This window comes from Tachysurus vachellii, chromosome 13 (assembly GCF_030014155.1).
Source record: "Tachysurus vachellii isolate PV-2020 chromosome 13, HZAU_Pvac_v1, whole genome shotgun sequence".
Lineage (NCBI taxonomy): Eukaryota > Metazoa > Chordata > Actinopteri > Siluriformes > Bagridae > Tachysurus > Tachysurus vachellii.
In genome coordinates, this window is record NC_083472.1 from 4,889,597 (window position 1) to 4,910,000 (window position 20,404).

The window sequence follows — 20,404 nt, forward strand, 5'->3', positions numbered from 1 at the left end:
GACCAGAGTGATATCGAAGTCACTCTGAGTGGAATGTTGCCTCTGGCCATTTATACCAATTTATACAGGGAATGCAGGCTTCACAAACACACACACACACACACACACACACACACACACACACTCTTTGAGGATGTGGACAATTTCATTCATTCGGTGCAGTTATATCTGATTAATTATATATTAATACTACTACAAATACCAATAATGTAAAATCCATTTCTAATTAGACTAAAATTATGTGGAGACAATATTCGACAGTACTGTGGTATAAAATCGTATATACACGCACTGGCCACAATAATAGGAACACCCGGCCCCCTTCTCATTCATGGGGTTATCCGATAGCCGATCATGTGACAGCAGCGCAGTGCATACAATTACTTATGCGTAGGTCGAGAGCTTCATTACTGTTCACATCAAACATGAGGAATAAGGAAAAAAGTGATCTTGACTTGACTTATTGACTTGATTTAGGGTTTAAGTTCTACATACAGGGATGAGTTGAGACAATGGATTGGTACAAGCTTACAGTAACTCAAATAATAACAGTACAACATTGGTGAGCAGAAAAGGATGCACAACACCCTGACGCAGGCCATGAACACATATCTGATGCTACAGTTGGCACAGACTCTGTTGAAGACAGAAAAAATACACAGCCTTCATCTGCAAAATGATGTGCTTTGTGCTGCCAGTACATTATTGGTTCACTGCATACTTGCTTGAATAAGCAGGAATAAAGGTGTTCCTAATAAAGTGGCCCTTAATGCAAATTTTCTAGTCCATGTGTACGTGCTGCTCATGACTAGTGAAGACAAGATCTCAATGTGTGAGACAAGTATACGTACCGCAGAACCCACCTTGTGCTAATTATTTACTGGTTTAACAGCCTGCTGTAGACTGAAAGCTCTTAAAATCATCATGTGGGTTTAGGAGTGTGACAATTTGTCAGCTTGACAGCAGACAACGACACAGTAATCTGAAAGATTAACGTTGTGCTGTCCTGCTATGGATATCTCCCATGATTATGTGAAATATAAGATATTTGAAGATTTGATTGGGTTGTAGAGTTGTCATGCTGAGTTATAGATTTTTCACTTATTGTCTCACAAATGCGTAATCAACGTGCCTGATTCCGTCCATTATCTGTACCGGTTATCCGACAGGACATCCTGAACAGGGTGCCATCCAATCGCACGGCACAATCACACACATCGGACAATTCAGAGATGACAATCCAACACATGTGTCTGGACCTTGGGAGGAAACCAGACTACATGGGGACAGCCCTCAAAGCATGAGGAGAACACGCAAGCTTATAGCACACAGGATGTAAGTGGGAATCAGGCCCCGGAGCTCTGGAGGTGTAAGGCAAACATACTAACCACTAAGCGACCATGTCCCCTGTGTCTGAGTTGAGTTATATAACAATTTACATGTTAAAATCAGGGGAAATGATAGAAAATTTCATATGACTGTATGGGAAAATACATTTTGCATATATAATGTGTGTGTGTGTGTGTGTGGGTGGGTGGGTTGTGTGTGTGTTGACTTACAAGGTCGGTCCTCGTTAGGTTTGTTGGGAATTTCCTCCACACACTCTGAAGGAAACCAACCGACATTACCTCGAGTGCTGCCCTCCCAGAATCCCCCTTCACCAACACTTAGCACTGTAGAGAAATAGAAATGCAACAGCTGTTCAGAGTCCAAATCTACACGCACTCACACACACACACACACACACACACACACACACACACACACACTTCTGTTTTATCATGTGATCTTTGTGTATGTTTGGATTAACTAAAGTCAATCTGTCTGAGGTTTTCATTCAAAATGAACGGGTTGCCAGGTTGCATGGATTTCCAAAACAGAGATACTTTGGCAACTGATCGATTTAGTTAGTGTTTCTATCAAGAATAAATTAATTCAAATCAATTATTTATCAAAACATTTATTTAACATCTGTGTATTTTTTGGGGAAAAAAAATTTCCATTTGAAGACAACAAATGTTAACAAACATCATTTACAACTAAAGTTACATATATTGGGTCTTACTCATTAACAAAAGTATAGAAGCCAAAATCTATTTAAGTGAAAAAAAAAAAGATTCAATATTCAAATACACTGAAAAATTGAAGAGTAAAGAATCGATTATTTCAACTTACAAAAAAACCCAGAACTGTCCACAAGTTCATCACTGCGTGACCCAGCATGGCTAGCTAGTTTGCTAAACATTCATTCATTCATTTTCATTCATCTACCTTGGGTCACGGGGAGCCTGTGCCTATCTCAGGCGTCATCGGGCATCAAGGCAGGATACACCCTGGACGGAGTGCCAACCCATCGCAGGGCACACACACACTCTCATTCACTCACACAATCACACACTACGGACAATTTTCCAGAGATGCCAATCAACCTACCATGCATGTCTTTGGACCAGGGGAGGAAACCGGAGTACCCGGAGGAAACCCCCGAGGCACGGGGAGAACATGCAAACTCCACACACACAAGGTGGAGGCGGGAATCGAACCCCCAACCCTGGAGGTGTGAGGCGAACGTGCTAACCACTAAGTCACTTTGCTAAACAATCAATTTAAAATTATAATGAAAATCTTCTGCTCAGACAAACTCAGACCAATCTAGGCTGTTGTTTGAATGTAGAGATAAAGTCGGTAACACACTACATTTACATTTCTACTGTATTTAAAGGACAAATTTTCCTGCTTTTAACTGTACGTATGTGCCAAAAGTAAATACACTGTTTACTTATGTTTATTATTTGTACTTATCTTTATTTTAGTTTGTAGATTGCTGATAATCCTCTCTGACTCTCAACATACTGTAGGGCCACAGTCTACTATGCAGATTGGGAACAAACTTTTCAATCAAAAATTCAATTGGAAATTGCTCCTAAGGAGGAGCTGGACTTGTGAAAGGTCACTTCTTCTTGGATATCAAGAGCCAGGTAGACTCTTAAGCCACAAATGTGCCCTCATTAAGTCCTAAGTAGAAAAAGAAGATTACATTATAGTGTGAAATCCTTTTCTTAGCATATCCCAGCTTGGGAAGTTGCAATCAGAGCACAGGGTCAGCCATGAAACAGCACTGCTAGAGGGTTAAGGGCCTTGCTCAAGGGCCCAAGACTGGCAGCTCGAAGGTGCTGTGGCTTGAACCTTTGACCTTCCTAGCAGCATACCTGTGGGTTAAGTGTTTGAGCCACCACTGCCGCATTACACCAAATGGCAGAAGCTTCTAAAAGGAACTACTTGAATACTACTTAAGTCCTAATGTCCACCTCCGTACACTAACACACAAAGTTTAGTATTTTCCACCGCTTCTTCTAAAAACTGGCTGTAAAATAATAATCCAAAGAGTTGTGTGTGGTGTTTTCCCCCCTCTCACTTCTGGTGCAGCAAATCCAGCAATTACCGAACCCTTCATCAACCCGAAACACCAGCCTCTGCCATCATCATCATCATCATCATCATCATCATCATCGTCATCATCAGGATCCCATTTTATCATCAATATCATCAGCATCAGCAAACTCATCATCAAGGCACATAAATATATAAACATCTAAACACAACAACCAGCTTTGCAATCACACAGCTGCAGCCTGTGTGACAGCACAGATGTCCCACAGGAGCAGGTCTGAAGAGTGGCTGATAAGAACGGTGCTTTAAAGGGAGCAACAATAATCCGGCAATAAATGAAATAATAATAAAAAATAAAAATAAATATAATCAGACAAAACAGAATTATGGATGTGATTTAAACGATTCAGTGATTCAGCTATTTGGGAAGCATACCTTTGACTCTGTCGTTCTTGTACAGGGCGATTTCTCCCTCAGTCTGAGGTTGATAAGACTTTACCACCACGTAGTGTCTCCCAGGCACGGCGCTGTACAGCCGCCGCTTGGATCTCGGAGTCTCTGCCCCAGTGAAAGCATCACGACCGGGACGTGGACTATAGAAAAAAAAACGAATCTTATTTTAGCTTTGACAACCAGCGATTAGTTCTAAATATAACGTAAACAGAATTATTAGCGTGCATGTGAAAGCGGCTTACGCTACAGTTTACACTTTAAACTGATGTTAAAAAATCTAATTTGTACGTATAAATTTTATTTACTTCCGGTTTTGCTGATTTGGTCAATATATTTTGCTTTCCTGCTTCTGAATTTTCTGTCGTTACTAAATTTGCTGTGGTGTTTACAAAGTTGATGTTGTGTTACCGAATTTGCTGTCATGCTTCCCAATGCTCACTGTTAAAAAGTCTAATTTACCTGAATTTAATTGAACCTTCTACTGAATTGAACCTTTTGCTAATTTGGATAATAAAATTTGCATTCCTGCTTCTGAATTTTCCGTCGTTACTGAATTTGTTATTGTGTTACCAATTTTAACTGTAGTGATTTCAAGTTTGATGTTGTGTTACCAAATTTGCTGTCATGGTTCCAAATATAATGTTGTGTTACCGAATTTGCCGTCATGCATCCAAATTTGATGTTGTGTTACCAAATTGTCTGTCATGGTTTAAAATTTAATGTTGTTACCGAATTTGCTGTTGTGTTACCGAATTTGATGTTGAGTTACCAAATTTGCTGTCATGGTTTCAAATGTGATGTTGTTACTAAATTTGATGTTGTTACCAAATTTGCTGTTGTGTTACCAAATTTGCTGTTGTGTTACCAAATTTGATGTTGTGTTACCAGATTTGATGTCATGGTTTCAAATTTGATGTTGTGTTACCAAATTTGCTGTTGTGTTACCAAATTTGATGTCATGGTTTCAAATTTGATGTTGTGTTACCAAATTTGCTGTTGTGTTACCAAATTTGATGTTGTGTTACCAAATTTGCTGTTGTGTTACCAAATTTGATGTTGTGTTACCAGATTTGATGTCATGGTTTCAAATTTGATGTTGTGTTACCAAATTTGCTGTTGTGTTACCAAATTTGATGTCATGGTTTCAAATTTGATGTTGTGTTACCAAATTTGCTGTTGTGTTACCAAATTTGATGTTGTGTTACCAAATTTGCTGTTGTGTTACCAAATTTGCTGTTGTGTTACCAAATTTGATGTTGTGTTACCAGATTTGATGTCATGGTTTCAAATTTGATGTTGTGTTACCAAATTTGCTGTTGTGTTACCAAATTTGCTGTTGTGTTACCAAATTTGATGTTGTGTTACCAAATTTGCTGTTGTGTTACCAAATTTGCTGTTGTGTTACCAAATTTGATGTTGTGTTACCAGATTTGATGTCATGGTTTCAAATTTGATGTTGTGTTACCAAATTTGCTGTTGTGTTACCAAATTTGCTGTTGTGTTACCAAATTTGCTGTTGTGTTGTGTTACCGAATTTGCTGTCGTGTTTCCAAACTCACTGTTGTATTTCTAAACTTTCTGTTATGGTACCAGATTTGCAGTCATGTTTCTTAGTTTGTTGTGTATTCTGAGTGACAATCAGATTACTGAATGTCCTGTTGTCTTTCAGAATGTGTTGCCATGTTTCTGAAATTGCTGTAAGTTTTTCTCATTTTCTGTAAAGTTTTCAGATTTGTGTTCACGTTTTGAAATGAGCTGTTGTATTCAGAATTCTAGCTGTGTTGATGTTGTACATTTGCTGTTGTGTTTTCTGATTTCTAATTTTTTTCTAACGACAGGAATAGCAGTGATAGTAAAAAGACTTCTACAGTATAGATATTTTACAGACCATATAAGTTTAGGCAATAGTGTAACACACCACTATTCCTGCAGTCCTGATAGTTTTCATTTGGAATCATTTGTAATAGAAATAACACCTACACTGCCTGAAGAGAGCAGAAAGAAGGAAAGCAGGATTGGTTGTTAAACAGCGCCCTCTACTGTTCCCAAACTAGCACACTCTTTATATTCAGTGCTATATTACATCCTCAATGTAATTCTAATACCAAGGGTCTTGAGTGAATCAATTCTGGTCCACACCAAAATAATTAGGCTGTGTGCTGTGGAAATAAACAGCAGCTCCGGAGAGTAGCAGTGAGTCACCGAGAAGCAGCTTGGGACGAACCATGCAATAGCTAAAAGGAGCACTCTGTGATTATAATCAAATATAAACAGCATTGTGCTTGAGTGGAAAGCGTGGTGATGGGAATGAGGACACCAAGCACACAACCTGGATATGAAATAAAGGTGGACTATCTCTCTATCTATCTATCTATCTATCTATCTATCTATCTATCTATCTATCTATCTATCTATCTATCTATCTATCTATCTATCTATCTATTAAGTTGATATTTTTTCTACACACAAGGCAAAAATATTCAATAAAGAATGAATGCTAAAGTTTTTTGTCCTATATCTATCTATCCACACATCCATCTATCTATCTATCTATCTATCTATCTATCTATCTATCTATCTATCTATCTATCTATCTATCTATCTATCTATCTATCTATCAAGTTGATATTTTTTCTACACACAAGGCAAAAATATTCAATAAAGAATGAATGCTAAAGTTTTTTGTCCTATATCTATCTATCCACACATCTATCTATCTATCTATCTATCTATCTATCTATCTATCTATCTATCTATCTATCTATCTATCTATCTATCTATATATCTATCTATCTATCTATCTATCTATCAAGTTGATATTTTTTCTACACACAAGGCAAAAATATTCAATAAAGAATGAATGCTAAAGTTTTTTGTCCTATATCTATCTATCCACACATCTATCTATCTATCTATCTATCTATCTATCTATCTATCTATCTATCTATCTATCTATCTATCTATCTATATATCTATCTATCTATCTATCTATCTATCAAGTTGATATTTTTTCTACACACAAGGCAAAAATATTCAATAAAGAATGAATGCTAAAGTTTTTTGTCCTATATCTATCTATCCACACATCTATCTATCTATCTATCTATCTATCTATCTATCTATCTATCCATCTATCCATCTATCCATCTATCTATCTATCTATCTATCTATCTATCTATCTATCTATCTAGTTGATATTTTTTCTACACACAAGACAAAAATATTCAATAAAGTATGAATGCTAAATCACATTCTGAAAACAATCCATCATCATTATTTAATTATTTAGGAATGAATTAGAACCGGAGCAAATCACAAGAATAAATCCAAACAAAATGCTTTACAAAATAAAATTCCTGACTACTATGTGTAGATAAGCATTTAAACAAGTAGGTTTTAAATCTAATATTTCAATTTATAAAACACTTTAATAACAGCTACAAATTGTGTTTCTAATTTTCTGTAACTATTACAGAGTTTAGGAGTGATAAAGTGCGTATGTGTGTGTGTGTGTGTGTGTGTGTGTGTGTGTGTGTGTGTGTGTGTGTGTGAGAGAGAGAGAGAGAGACTCTAGTATAGTTCTGTGAGTTTACCACAACATATAAAGTGTCTGATATTTTCTGAACATCACCTTCACCTTTACCACAGAACCTGTAACTCTTAATTATGCAAATGACCTCATTTCCACCTACACCGTGACCCACCCCATAATACAGAAAAGGCCCCGCCCCTCAATGAGGCTCTCTCTGGCTTATAGGAGCAGGATGAAATTGGGACGAAGCGCCTACACTTGCCCTTTATGTGACTTTCCCTTTAATAAGCCTCTTCTGGGAGAAAGTCCAATGTCAACGCCAAAGGCACAGCGACAGCAAAGCTCATGAATGAACAAAGACAGATTAGCCTGTTAGAGCTTGATCATGTCCAGTGCACTTTTTTGATGACATCCAATCGGCTGTAGACGTTTTCATTTTTATGGATATATAAATAAAAAAACAATTTTTTTTAAAAGTTGACTTCTCACATAATTTCCTGCTTTGTATTTGTTCAACCTCCCAAGCATGCAGTTCTCACAATCTGCTGTGCTACATAAGCGCTCTCCTCCTGAGGTTACCGCTGACCTAATACATTTCTCACAACTGAGAGTACGGTGCTATGTAAAGTTTAAAGCACATTGTGTACTATTCACTTCGTGCATTAGTCTAGAAGAGCGGGACATCATCAAGATTCAAAAAAGTGGAACTGCTTATAGACTTTAGACATTTAAGAGAATATCCATAGACAATTAACCCCATGATCACCCCTCCACCCCCAGTAAACTTCACTGTGTCGATAAAGTAGTTTTTTAAGGGTGATGATCAGTGCTGGGTTCATTCATTCATTCATCTTCTACCGCTTATCCGAACTACCTCGGGTCACGGGGAGCCTGTGCCTATCTCAGGCGTCGTCGGGCATCAAGGCAGGATACACCCTGGACGGAGTGCCAACCCATCACAGGGCACACACACACTCTCATTCAATCACACACTACGGACAATTTTCCAGATATGCCAATCAACCTACCATGCATGTCTTTGGACCGGGGGAGGAAACCGGAGTACCCGGAGGAAACCCCCGAGGCACGGGGAGAACATGCAAACTCCACACACACAAGGCAGAGGCAGGAATCGAACCCCCAACCCTGGAGGTGTGAGGCAAACGTGCTAACCACTAAGCCACCGCGCCCCCAGTGCTGGGTTAAACACTTTTATTTTCATCGCATCAGAGAACCTTTTTTTACATCTTTTATATTGCTCAGCCCAGATTTGTGGAGTGTGCAGGCTACCGTTGTCCTGCTGTTGTCTGGACTGTAGATACTGCATCTACTTCAGAATTACCTTTAGCCCCTGGGTTGCTTCTCTGACTAATACTCTTATTACCAGCTCACTGACTTCAGGTGAAATCACAGTTGTTTCATCATCTTTCCATGTTATAATAAGTGAAATAATAGATATTTAAAATTTGGGTTATGTTTTTAAAACAAACCCCTAATTGTTACATTGCTGCTGTGTTACTGAATTTGCTGTAGTGTTACCAAATTTGCTGCTGTATTACCGTATTTGTTGCCATGCTACCATCTTTGCTGCTCTATTACCGCATTTGCCTTTGCATTACCATATTTGCTGCTGTATTACTGCAAATGATGTTGCATTACATTTGCATTACATTTGCTGCTGTGTTACCATATTTGCTGCAATATTACTGCATTTGCTCTCGCATTACCATATTTGCTGCCATATTTGATGTTGTGTTACCATATGTGTTGTTGTGTTTCCAAATTTGATGTCACATTACAGAATTTCTTGTCATGTCATTGTATTTGCTGTCATATTACCATTTTTGCTGTTGTGTTTACCAGTTTTCTCTCATGTTACTGTATTTGATGTTACCATATTTGCTGTAACATTACCAAATTTGTTTCCAAAATGTTCTGTTGTAGTAATAAATTTGCTGTAAAGATTCCGAATCTGCGGTCGTGATTTAGAATACTTTACTAAAACTTGGTCCTCAGGAACAGCTTTACTTGTACTGAGACCCTGTAATGTAAATACATTTACAGCATTTAGCAGACACCCCTTATTCAGAGTGACTTACATTTATTTCAATTTATACAACTGAGCATTAAGGGCCTTGCTCAGGGGCCCAGCAGTCTCAGCTTGGTGGACCTGGGAAGCAAACCCATGACCTTCCAATCAGTAGGCCAGCACCTTAACCACTGAGCTACCACATCCCCCACATCCCCATTCTTATTCTATATACTGAGAATATAAAATGTACTGAGACGGTAAAACTTATACAAAGGCTATATTTACATTTTTTTTTTATTTGTCAATAATTTCGCAAAATTTCTTCTGTACTTTAATATTATAGACTTTTTTTGTTGATTCATGACAAAACATATATATGTATTTTTATAACATTATAAATTCCAGGTAATAATACAACAAAATGTGGAAAAGTTCAAGGAGGGTAAATATTTATGTAAGGCACAGTGTATATTATTAAAATCATGTCCAGGTGAGGTAAAGACGACCGTTTTCGTACTGTCACCCAAGATCGAAACCAAACCCTGATAATTACCTGTTGAGGTTCTCACCATTCTGAATGATGCTACTTTAATCCTACATCCTTCAGGCTGTGACCTGGAGTACATGTGCGTTAATGTTCTGATCGAATAACCAATTCTGTAACTGTGTTTGTGTAGATGTGTTATATGTGTAACTACAGATGTGTAACCACACTGAAAACACAATTTATTGCCATTTGCAAGTTGTAACTGCCGTATAATTGTAATTAAAAGAATAGAAATAAAGATCAATTGCTTTTTGTTGGAGGTACATTCAACCTGAAATTTTTCTTTCCTCTATTTTCTGTTTTATTTGGTTTATTTATTTTCATTTTTCTTCTTTCAGGATTCTGTTTTTATTTTCTATTTTTATTTTTATTTTATTTAATTTTTTTTATTATCTCAAAACCCTGTTACAGTCTGACATGAGTCATCAAGCACTAGACAAATAAAACTGAATTAATTTAATTAAATAAAAAAAAAAACAATAAATCAATCAATAAATAATACAAATTTTCTCTACAAATAAAAAAAAAATTAAAAACCTTTTTTTTTTAAATACATTTTGTCAGGTCTTTTAAAAAAAGCACTATATAAATTACAATAAATAATGACTGTCTTAAGCAAAAACTGAGACAGACTGTACAAAGCCATTACTTGTGTATGGTAAAGGTATTTTATAAGACATGTCTGTCATTTCTTGCTATTTAACATGCTGTTAAAAAACCTTTGAAATCAAATAATTGGTTAAGCACTAAACATCTAAACAATAATGACTAGAGAAAAATGGCCTGTGTCCTGAACACTCACTCACACTCACTCATCTTCTACCGCTTATCCGAACTACCTCGGGTCACGGGGAGCCTGTGCCTATCTCAGGCGTCATCGGGTATCAAGACAGGATACACACTGGACGGAGTGCCAACCCATCGCAGGGCACACACACACTCTCATTCACTCACGCAATCACACACTACGGACAATTTTCCAGAGATGCCAATCAACCTACCATGCATGTCTTTGGACCGGGGGAGGAAACCGGAGTACCCGGAGGAAACCCCCGAGGCACGGGGAGAACATGCAAACTCCACACACACAAGGTGGAGGCGGGAATCGAACCCCCAACCCTGGAGGTGTGAGGCGAACGTGCTAACCACTAAGCCACCGTGCCCCGTGTCCTGAACAAGTCTGGAAATTTGCATCATACAACTAAAATCGAAAAAATGTAAATGAATCATTCATCAAAACTTATGTAACTTATCAAAACTTACATAAGTGAATTCTTTATGGTGAGATGAGGTCAGGCGTCGGCCCACCTACAGAATCGTTATAGGTTTAATCGCATTTGGGACATTTCCCTCTCTCCTCTTCTCCTCTCCTCTCCTCTCCTTCTCTCTCTTCTCATTTCTTCTCCTCTTTCATCTCTTCTCCTCCTCTTCCTTCTCCTCTAATCCTCTCTCTTCTCCTCTTTTCCTTTTTCTTCTCGTCTCCTCGTCTCTTTTTTGCTCATCTTTCTTCTCCTCTCCACTCCTCCCCTCCTCTTTCTTCTCCTCTTTCTTCTCATCTCCTCCTCTCTCTTCTCCTCTCCTTCTCTCCTATTCTCCTCTCTTTTCTCCTCCTTTCTCTTTTACTCTCTTCCTTCTCCTCTCCTCTTCCCTTCCTTTCTTTCTCTTCCTTCCCCTCTTAACCCCTCTTAATCCTCTCCTCTCTTCTGCACTTTTGTTTCATTTGTTTAAATTCCTGGTTTGTCTTTTTGTCAGTTAATAAAGTATTTATCAGAGATGGCCTAATACTACTTTTTCTTTTCTAATATCAATACTGACATTGAAAACTACTAAAATTTAAAATGACTTTTAAACTGAAAGGAATTACAAATTGATAAATATAATAAAGTGTAAAGTATAAACATAATGTTCAGATGGAAATGAAATGAATGTGTGTCTTTATTCTTTTCTTACAGGATTCTTTTCGTTTCTCTGAGATCTGATCACTATGCTTTGCTGGCATCAGCGATGTCCACACTGATATAGATCCTGGTCTCAGATCTGTGCATACAGGAGCACTGAACTTATACGATAACAGTAATAATAAACCTCTGACTAATCTGATGATTGTGGTGCTATTAAACCTTTATAACCTAAAACTGTAACTTTTTTGATTTTGTAAAACTTTTACACTGAATCTAAGAAAACATCCATTGAAAAAGGTTTTAAAAAGGTTTTAACCCACCTTAATCAACTGTCTCAAGTTATTTTTTATTTGCTTAAATTGCTCAAATTTGGGTAACATGGTTGTACTTTCTAATCAATCACTATCACAAAATTACTGACATGAAATAACAAATATGAGAGAACTTCCTTCCCAAGATGTTTAATAAAACTGAATGATGTCATTTCTTGTTGAATGTTACATGTGAATGTGTTCAGGGAAAAGTACGGAGTGAAACATATACAGAATACACACTTATATCAAGCTCATTATTCTAAAGCTCATAATGGAACAAACATATGTTTCAGCCATGAGTTGTTGAATGAATTCACTTGGAAATGCAAAAATTAAAATATACTGTAGACAGACAGACAGACAGACAGACAGACAGACAGACAGACAGACAGACAGACAGACAGAGAGACAGACAGACAGACAGACAGACAGACAAATAGATAGATAGATAGATAGATAGATAGATAGATAGATAGATAGATAGATAGATAGATAGATAGATAGATAGATAGACAAAAAAGACAGACAGACAGACAGACAGACAACTGGATACATGGATAGATAGATAAATGGATAGATAGATAGATAGATAGATAGATAGATAGATAGATAGATAGATAGATAGATAGATAGATAGACAAAAAAGACCGACAGACAGACAGACAGACAACTGGATACATGGATAGATAGATAGATAGATAGACAGACAGACAGACAGACAGAAAAATAGTTAGATGCATGGACAGATAGACAGACAGACAGACAGACAGACAGACTGATAGATAGATAGATAGATAGATAGATAGATAGATAGATAGATAGATAGATAGATAGATAGATAGATAGATAAAAAAGACAGACAGACAGACAGACAGACAGACAACTGGATACATGGATAGATAGATAAATGGATAGATAGATAGATAGATAGATAGATAGATAGATAGATAGATAGATAGATAGATAGATAGATAGATAGACAGACAGAAAAATAGTTAGTTGCATGGACAGATAGACAGACAGACAGACAGACAGACAGACAGATAGATAGATAGATAGATAGATAGATAGATAGATAGATAGATAGATAGATAGATAGATAGATAGATAGATAGATAGATAGATAGATAGATAGATAGATAGACAGACAGAAAAATAGTTAGATGCATGGACAGATAGACAGACAGACAGACAGACAGACAGACAGACTGATAGATAGATAGATAGATAGATAGATAGATAGATAGATAGATAGATAGATAGATAGATAGATAGATAGACAGACAGACAGACAGATAGATGCATGGACACATGGACAGACAAATGGAAACATAGATAGATAGACAGACAGATAGATAGATAGATAGATAGATAGATAGATAGATAGATAGATAGATAGATAGATAGATAGATAGATAGATACTGTAGACAGCCAGACAGACAGACAGATAGATGCATGGACACATGGACAGACAGACAAATGGAAACATAGATAGATAGATAGATAGATAGATAGATAGATAGATAGATAGATAGATAGATAGATAGATAGATAGATAGATACATGGAGAGATAGACATAGGACAAAAATTTTTAAATTTTTTATAATTTTATAAGAATGATTACGTGCTGTTTTCTGTGTGCTGTAGAGGTTTTATTAATGTTGGATCAAAGTTATTTATTTGCACATAGGTGTTTGTGTACTTGTGTATTTAAGCAATGTATCTACTGTAATTTGTCTCAAGTTTGTGTGTGCACGTGTGTGTACACAGTATACAGTATATATGCTACCGTATGTATACAGTACATATGTTTTTGTAAATGTATTAACCTTTGGAGACAGACGGCACCGCAAGCACGGAATAATCCTTCTCATCTCAGCACCACTGTACATACAAAAATAAAATAAAATAAAAAATCAATGAAACCTGCAGATACCTGCAGCAAAACATCAGCCATGTTTACCCTCTTCAATGAAGGCAGCACTACAGGCTACGAGTGATTGAGAGTCTTATTTCCACAAAGTCAGCTGGGATTCAAGCTGCCAATGCTCTTAACACAGCTGTCAGAGCAGCACAGATTTCTCACCCGGGGATATGTTGCATAAGAGCACAGCTCTTATTTCCGGATGAGAAAAGCCGACGTGGGCAGAGCTAATTATGCAAAACAGGTGATATAGAAATAGGGCTGCTTAGTATTAGATATCGGTTAAGGTGGCATATGAATAGTCTCACCCACTGGGCTATTTATAGCATAGCACTGCAAAAGAAAATGATATTCTAAAGACAGTGTGAGCTCAGCAATAAAAAAAAATCATGGTGCCATTCAGAAAATGTTTCTGTGCATGAATATTTAACCTCACGTTTCTAAACAGCCAGTGTGATTATTCTGTGTTCCAGAGGTTTCCGGATCATATACTTTATACCCTGGGGTTCTGTAACTGGCCACTCGAACCTTTTCCCAATAAAACGGTTCCATGTAGAACTCCTGGAGTACAATGAAGCATTTATATTAAAACAGTTCTGTAAATGAAAGTGGGTCGTCATTGGGTGCTATTACCTTTTGGAATGGGAATTGATCTTTATGTCGTAGATATAAAGATGTGAAAGAATTCAAACTGAAATGATAAACACACTTTAGGAAGTGGGAGGAGTTTCGCTGTTCAATACTAGACAGTGTTGTTTTTGTTGAAATCGGTTTAACCTGTTTAACGCTATTGGTCTATTATTTTTTTAGCTCAGTTAAAATGAGTACATCTCAAAAACAAGGAGGTCTATTTGAATCATTCTGCAGGTATATATAGGTATATATACTGTATATATATATATGACCAGTTTATATTATTTATATATTACCATTATATTGGTGGTTAATTAAAACCGGTTGTGTCTGTATGGTGTAGTGGCCGATCGCTCGGGTCAGTTTTGTTGCGTCTGCAATGTTTCTGCATTTTTTTCTGTCTGTTCATTTAGCTGAATGGATTTGGAATTGTGTTTTGTTTAGATGGAAATGGTCTTTGTACAGTAGTCTTATAGCTGAACTTCTTCATTTGTAAGAAAAGTATTAATTATTTCTATCCTGGCTCAGGTGGAAGGGGTGTACAGCTACTATTAATACTACTAATATTAATAATAACAATAACTACAATAGAGTGTGTATGTGCCCTGCGATGGGTTGGCACTCTGTCCAGGGTGTATCCTGCCTTGATGCCCGATGACGCCTGAGATAGGCACAGGCTCCCCGTGACCCGAGGTAGTTCGGATAAGCGGTAGAAGATGAATGAATGAATGAATAACTACAATAATAATAAATAACCCTTAATTAACTCTATGAAGAAACATCAAACTTGGATTCGAAGAACCCCATTGAATTCTTCACATTGGATATGTATACAAAACATTTTAGGTTTCCACATTAAGCAAGAATCAGAACCATTATACTGTAGGTCCATTTCCATGGGTCCAGATCCAAGAGTCTACTACATCTATAATAATCCTGTGATATCATTTTACACCAATCTCAAAACTGTCAAGCTTAGGAGAAGGAGAAGGTACTTACAGAAGAGAAAAGGACAAAAGAAAGATCTTATGAAAGCTGTTTTCCTTACTGAATATTGTCCGTTACCAGTTTAAAGCCGTTAGAGACAGAAATGACTCACATGCAACAGCATGTCAATGAGGATGCAAATTTTCAGCTTGATACTGAAGATAACAGCTGCTGAGAAGATGTAGGTCATGTTTTTAATGAGTTTTTATATTGAAGGCTGTCATAAAAATTGTAACAATGGAGACTTTGTGGGGGGGGATAGAGAAGGAGAGAGAGAGAGAGAGAGAGAGAGAGAGAGAGAGAGAGAGAGAGAGAGAGAGAGAGAGAGATTACTCCAGAAGAACTGGCAAGACTTTGTGAGCACTGGATCCAAGACATAAGCTTATACAGGATGCACATTATACATGTTCAAGGAAGTAAACTTGTACATGTACATAAAATGTATAAACAAAGAATTGCACATAAAATTATTTGTACATAAAACACAGCTGTCCATTATACTGTAAATCTTGGCCAACAAATCTGATTTGCTTTGGCGACGTCCCACAGAACACCATAAAAGGCATTGACTTCGTTTGGCAGACTGCTTTATCCAGAGTGACGTACAACAGTCCTTTAAGTCTCTATCAATGAATACATTAACGCCGATTCACTAAGTTACTGTCGTGAACGCGGGATAAAACGGGACCCAAATGCAGGATAGCAAAACAGAACAGGGATTTATTAACTAAGAGGACACTAAACAGGACACAGACAAAGACAACAGTGGACAACAGTACAAAACAGTACAACTCAGTAGATTCCGCGCTGCACAAGGCAACGCGGCACAATTAAATAGACACAGGTAATTACAATAGGAAACAGGTGTGTGGAAACGGGAGGAGCAGACAAAGGCGGGGCAAACACGTGACGCAGAACATCGAAAATGCACGTGGCCAAAGTCCGGGCCAAGTCCTGACAGTTACAGACTTAGGACACCATTAACCTAAAACTCTGTTCAGTTTTTTTTAACATATACATAACATGGGACGTGGTAGACTAGTGGTTAAGGTGTTGGGCCACCACTCGGAAGGTTGTGAGTTTGATCCCAGGTCCCCCAAACTGCCACTGTTGGGCCCCTGGGCAAGGAGCTTAACCCCCAATTGGTCAGTTGTATAAAAATGATATAAAGTGCTGGAAATGTGAATATAAACATAACAAACAAGGGAAACGTGCCGGTTTCATAAAGAGGAAGGTCTTCACTCGTCGTTGAAGATATCCAGTGACTCAGCTGTTCGGACATGTAGATGAAGTTCATTCCACCACCTCGGTGCCAGAACAGAAGAGAGTCTTGATGTACTGTAGACCTTCCTCTTACCCTGAGAGATGCTGAGAACAGTCCAGCAGTGCTGGTAGATCTGATGGAGCGAGATGCAGGGTGATGAGTGATAAGAGCTTTGAGGTCCAGCTTTGTAGGCAAGCATCAGTGTTTTGAATCTGATTTGTTCAAGCTACCGGAAGCCAGTGTCGAGAGCACAGCAGTGTGGTGGTGTGTAAAAGGCCATATATAAAAGGCACAGCTCAAAACAACAAAATGAAACAAAACTGTGAAAAAGCACGTCCTAAACGTAACATATGAGAAATCATCCGTCGTAGCTTCAGGGCCTTTTTACACCCGGTCACTTCATGTGTTTTCTCTGATCCGATAGCTATCTGATTTGTTAAAACTGTTCCATTTACATTAGGCCACATACTGTAAATGCGTCTCGGCGAATCGGATATCGATCCGATCTTTTTACTCCCGCCCAAAATGCAAATATATTTTACCTCATTTCCGGGGTAATTGAAATGGTGTATGTGGTTTTCAGAATTCAATGAAAAGGAAGACAAAAAAAAACGGTTATGCTACAAAAAACAGCATTTACTGTTTGCTGTATTTTCGCTGGTGGCTGCAGTGCATTTTAAGACCCAACGAGACACCCAGGTGAAAGATCACCTGCGAGTGACGTACTTCCGTTTGGGAGGAGTATAGCGCTGACGTATGTGGCTTGAACAACCACATTCATTTACACCTGTTCAGTTTCATCTGAAATGCGTCCCAGACCACCTCCTGAAGTGGTTTGAACGATCGGATTTATATCAGTCTCGAAAAAACGTTTCGGAGGGCATTTAGACCTGGTCTTTTTACCATCGGATAGCTATCGGATAGCTATCACAGCAAACACATGAAGTGACCAGGTGTAAAAAGCCCCTTAGACACAAAGCAACTCATTGTATACAAAAAAAGCCATTTGTATTGTGCTAATTAAACAACTAGTGCAGGGGTGGGCAAACTTTTTGACCCGCGGGCCACAATGGTTTCTAAAATTTGACAGAGGGGCCGGGCCAGAATAGGAGATTGGTGTGTTTGTGTGAACTAATATAAATTAAATGTAAAAACCATTACACGAAAAGATTTGCCTTTAACAGGTAGAAAAACACCATTGTGCTTTGTTTATTGTAAAAAAAAATTAATTAATAACGTAGTAATAAACTCAGTTCAGTTTCATTCAGTTTCAGTGGGAACAGTGTTGTTGGTCTCCTTTTTTTGCAAGTGCATCAATGTCTGGCGTTATATTTGTTGTGGCAATTCTCAAGATAGATCTGAGGTGTTGGTCAGTTAACTTGGATCTGTGACGGGCTTTGTTGATGTTCATGACGCTGAATGTCTGTTCACACACATAGGTTGAGCCAATCAACGTCAGCATCTTCTGTGCCATCCTCCGGAGATTTGGAAACGTGGCTTCGTTAAGTGAAGCATAAAAGTCCTTCAGTTTAAGAGAGTTGAACTTCTCCTTCAATACAGAGTCAGACTGAAGATCTATCAGTTCCAACTGCAGCTCCTGTGGTGCTGTTTCAGGGTCTTGTGACAGGGGACAGGACACCAGCTGAAGTGACTTTTCAATTTTTTCAAAGTCACAGAAACGACGGCAGAATTCTCCGTGCAGGTCGTCCAGTGATTTGCTGTATTTCTGCGCGTTTTGGGTCGCCTCTTTCTGCATGGCTAGTGTGGGGAAATGAGTGAAAGACTTGTTTGAAATTTGTCTGGAGAAAAGAGTCAGCTTGGATTTGAAGGCCCTAACATTTGTGTACATGTCATGCACAAATTGATCTTTCCCCTGTAGCTTGGTGTTCAGCTCATTCATGTGCGAAAGTATGTCCACAGCAAACGCAAAGTCACAACGCCAGTTATTGTCGCTTAGCTCGGGAAATTCGTCGGATCTCCCCATTAACTCCAAAAATGCAGTGATCTCCTCCTTCAGCTCCCACACTCTTTGAAAGACTTTGCCCAAACTTAGCCAGCGCACACGAGAGTGGTAAAGTAAGTCCTGGTGATCTGCATCGGTTTCTTCCAGGAACGCAATAAACTGACGATGCTGAAGTCCCCTTGCTCGTATAAGGTTAACAAGTTTTATATAGTTTATATTTATAGTTGTATAAAGTTTTAAAGTTAACAAGATTCATGACATGATTTAGCTGCAATATAGACTTACACAGAACTTCCTGATGAATGATGCAGTGTAGGAAAATAACATCCTGATCAGGATTTTCCTCTTTTACTTTTTCCTGCAGTCTTTTCAGCAGCCCAACGTTTTTCCCAGTTAAATTTGGCGATCCATCAGTGGTGACATTGGCAAGTTTACTCCAAGGTAGCTTCATTCTCCCGATGACAGCAGACACCTGGTTATACAAGTCCTCTCCCCTCGTTTTTCCTTTCATGGACTCCATTGTCAAAAATTCCTCTGTGATCTCAAAACTGTCGCTAATCCCTCGGATAAAAATTAGGAGCTGGCCAGTGTCTTTTATGTCGTTACTTTCATCCAGTGCTAGTGAATAAAACTTAAATGACTCCGCCTTTTTGTTTAATTTGCTGGCTATATCTTCATCAATCAATTCCACACGGCGAGTCACAATTCTGCGTGATAAACTGATTTGTTCAAATTTACCTTTGCTCTCCGGACACAAGAGACCTGCTGTCTCCACCATGCATTCTTTTAAAAATTCGCCTTCGGAGAAAGGCTTACTGGCCTTTGCTAATTTGAATGCCAGCAAAAAACTTGCCTTAGTACTCGACTCTTGAATCGCAGTTTGTCTGTGAAAAAGGTTTTGCTGAGTCTGTAAATTAGCCATCAATCTCTGAGCTGTAGCCGCCCGTTCTTGTGGAGACTGTTTACTAGCGTAGTTAGCATGTTTTGTGGCAAAATGACGGCTCATGTTGTATTCTTTAAAAACTGCTACAGTTTCTTGGCATATCAGACATACAGCTGTTGATCGGACTTCAGTGAAAAAATATTTTGTTGTCCACTCTTTATTGAACACTCGGCACTCACTGTCTACTTTTCTTTTCTTCGGTCCGCTCATTTTCATTGATGGGCTGAAAGTGCACAGCGACAAAATAAAGTAGAGAGTAACCGTAATGCATCACACTCAAGGGTCAATGTCGTTGCCATCTGCTGGGGAAAGATGGGAATTACAGCTAGGTAAAATGATTGTGGTGTCTTTATAATAAAATTTAATTTAGTAATATAACGTGGACGAGTTCGGCGGGCCGGATTAAAAAGCCCAACGGGCCGTATATGGCCCGCGGGCCGTGGTTTGCCCATGTCTGAACTAGTGTCTTCATGTCTTTAAGGATTTAATTCTTTGTTTAATATGTTTTAAAACTCATAA

General features: G+C 38.2%; 1 protein-coding gene across 1 annotated transcript in view; it reads right to left on the reverse strand.

Annotated features, from left to right (window-relative positions):
• shank2b (SH3 and multiple ankyrin repeat domains 2b) overlaps window positions 1–20,404 on the reverse strand; it is a 114,808-nt gene that overhangs the window by 57,203 nt on the left and 37,201 nt on the right. The window contains exons 5-6 of the mRNA XM_060885499.1: window positions 3,826–3,983; window positions 1,560–1,673 (exon numbers count right to left, since the gene is read on the reverse strand). Coding sequence (XP_060741482.1) covers window positions 1,560–1,673; window positions 3,826–3,983 — 272 coding nt within the window. The remainder of the gene's footprint in view (window positions 1–1,559; window positions 1,674–3,825; window positions 3,984–20,404) is intronic.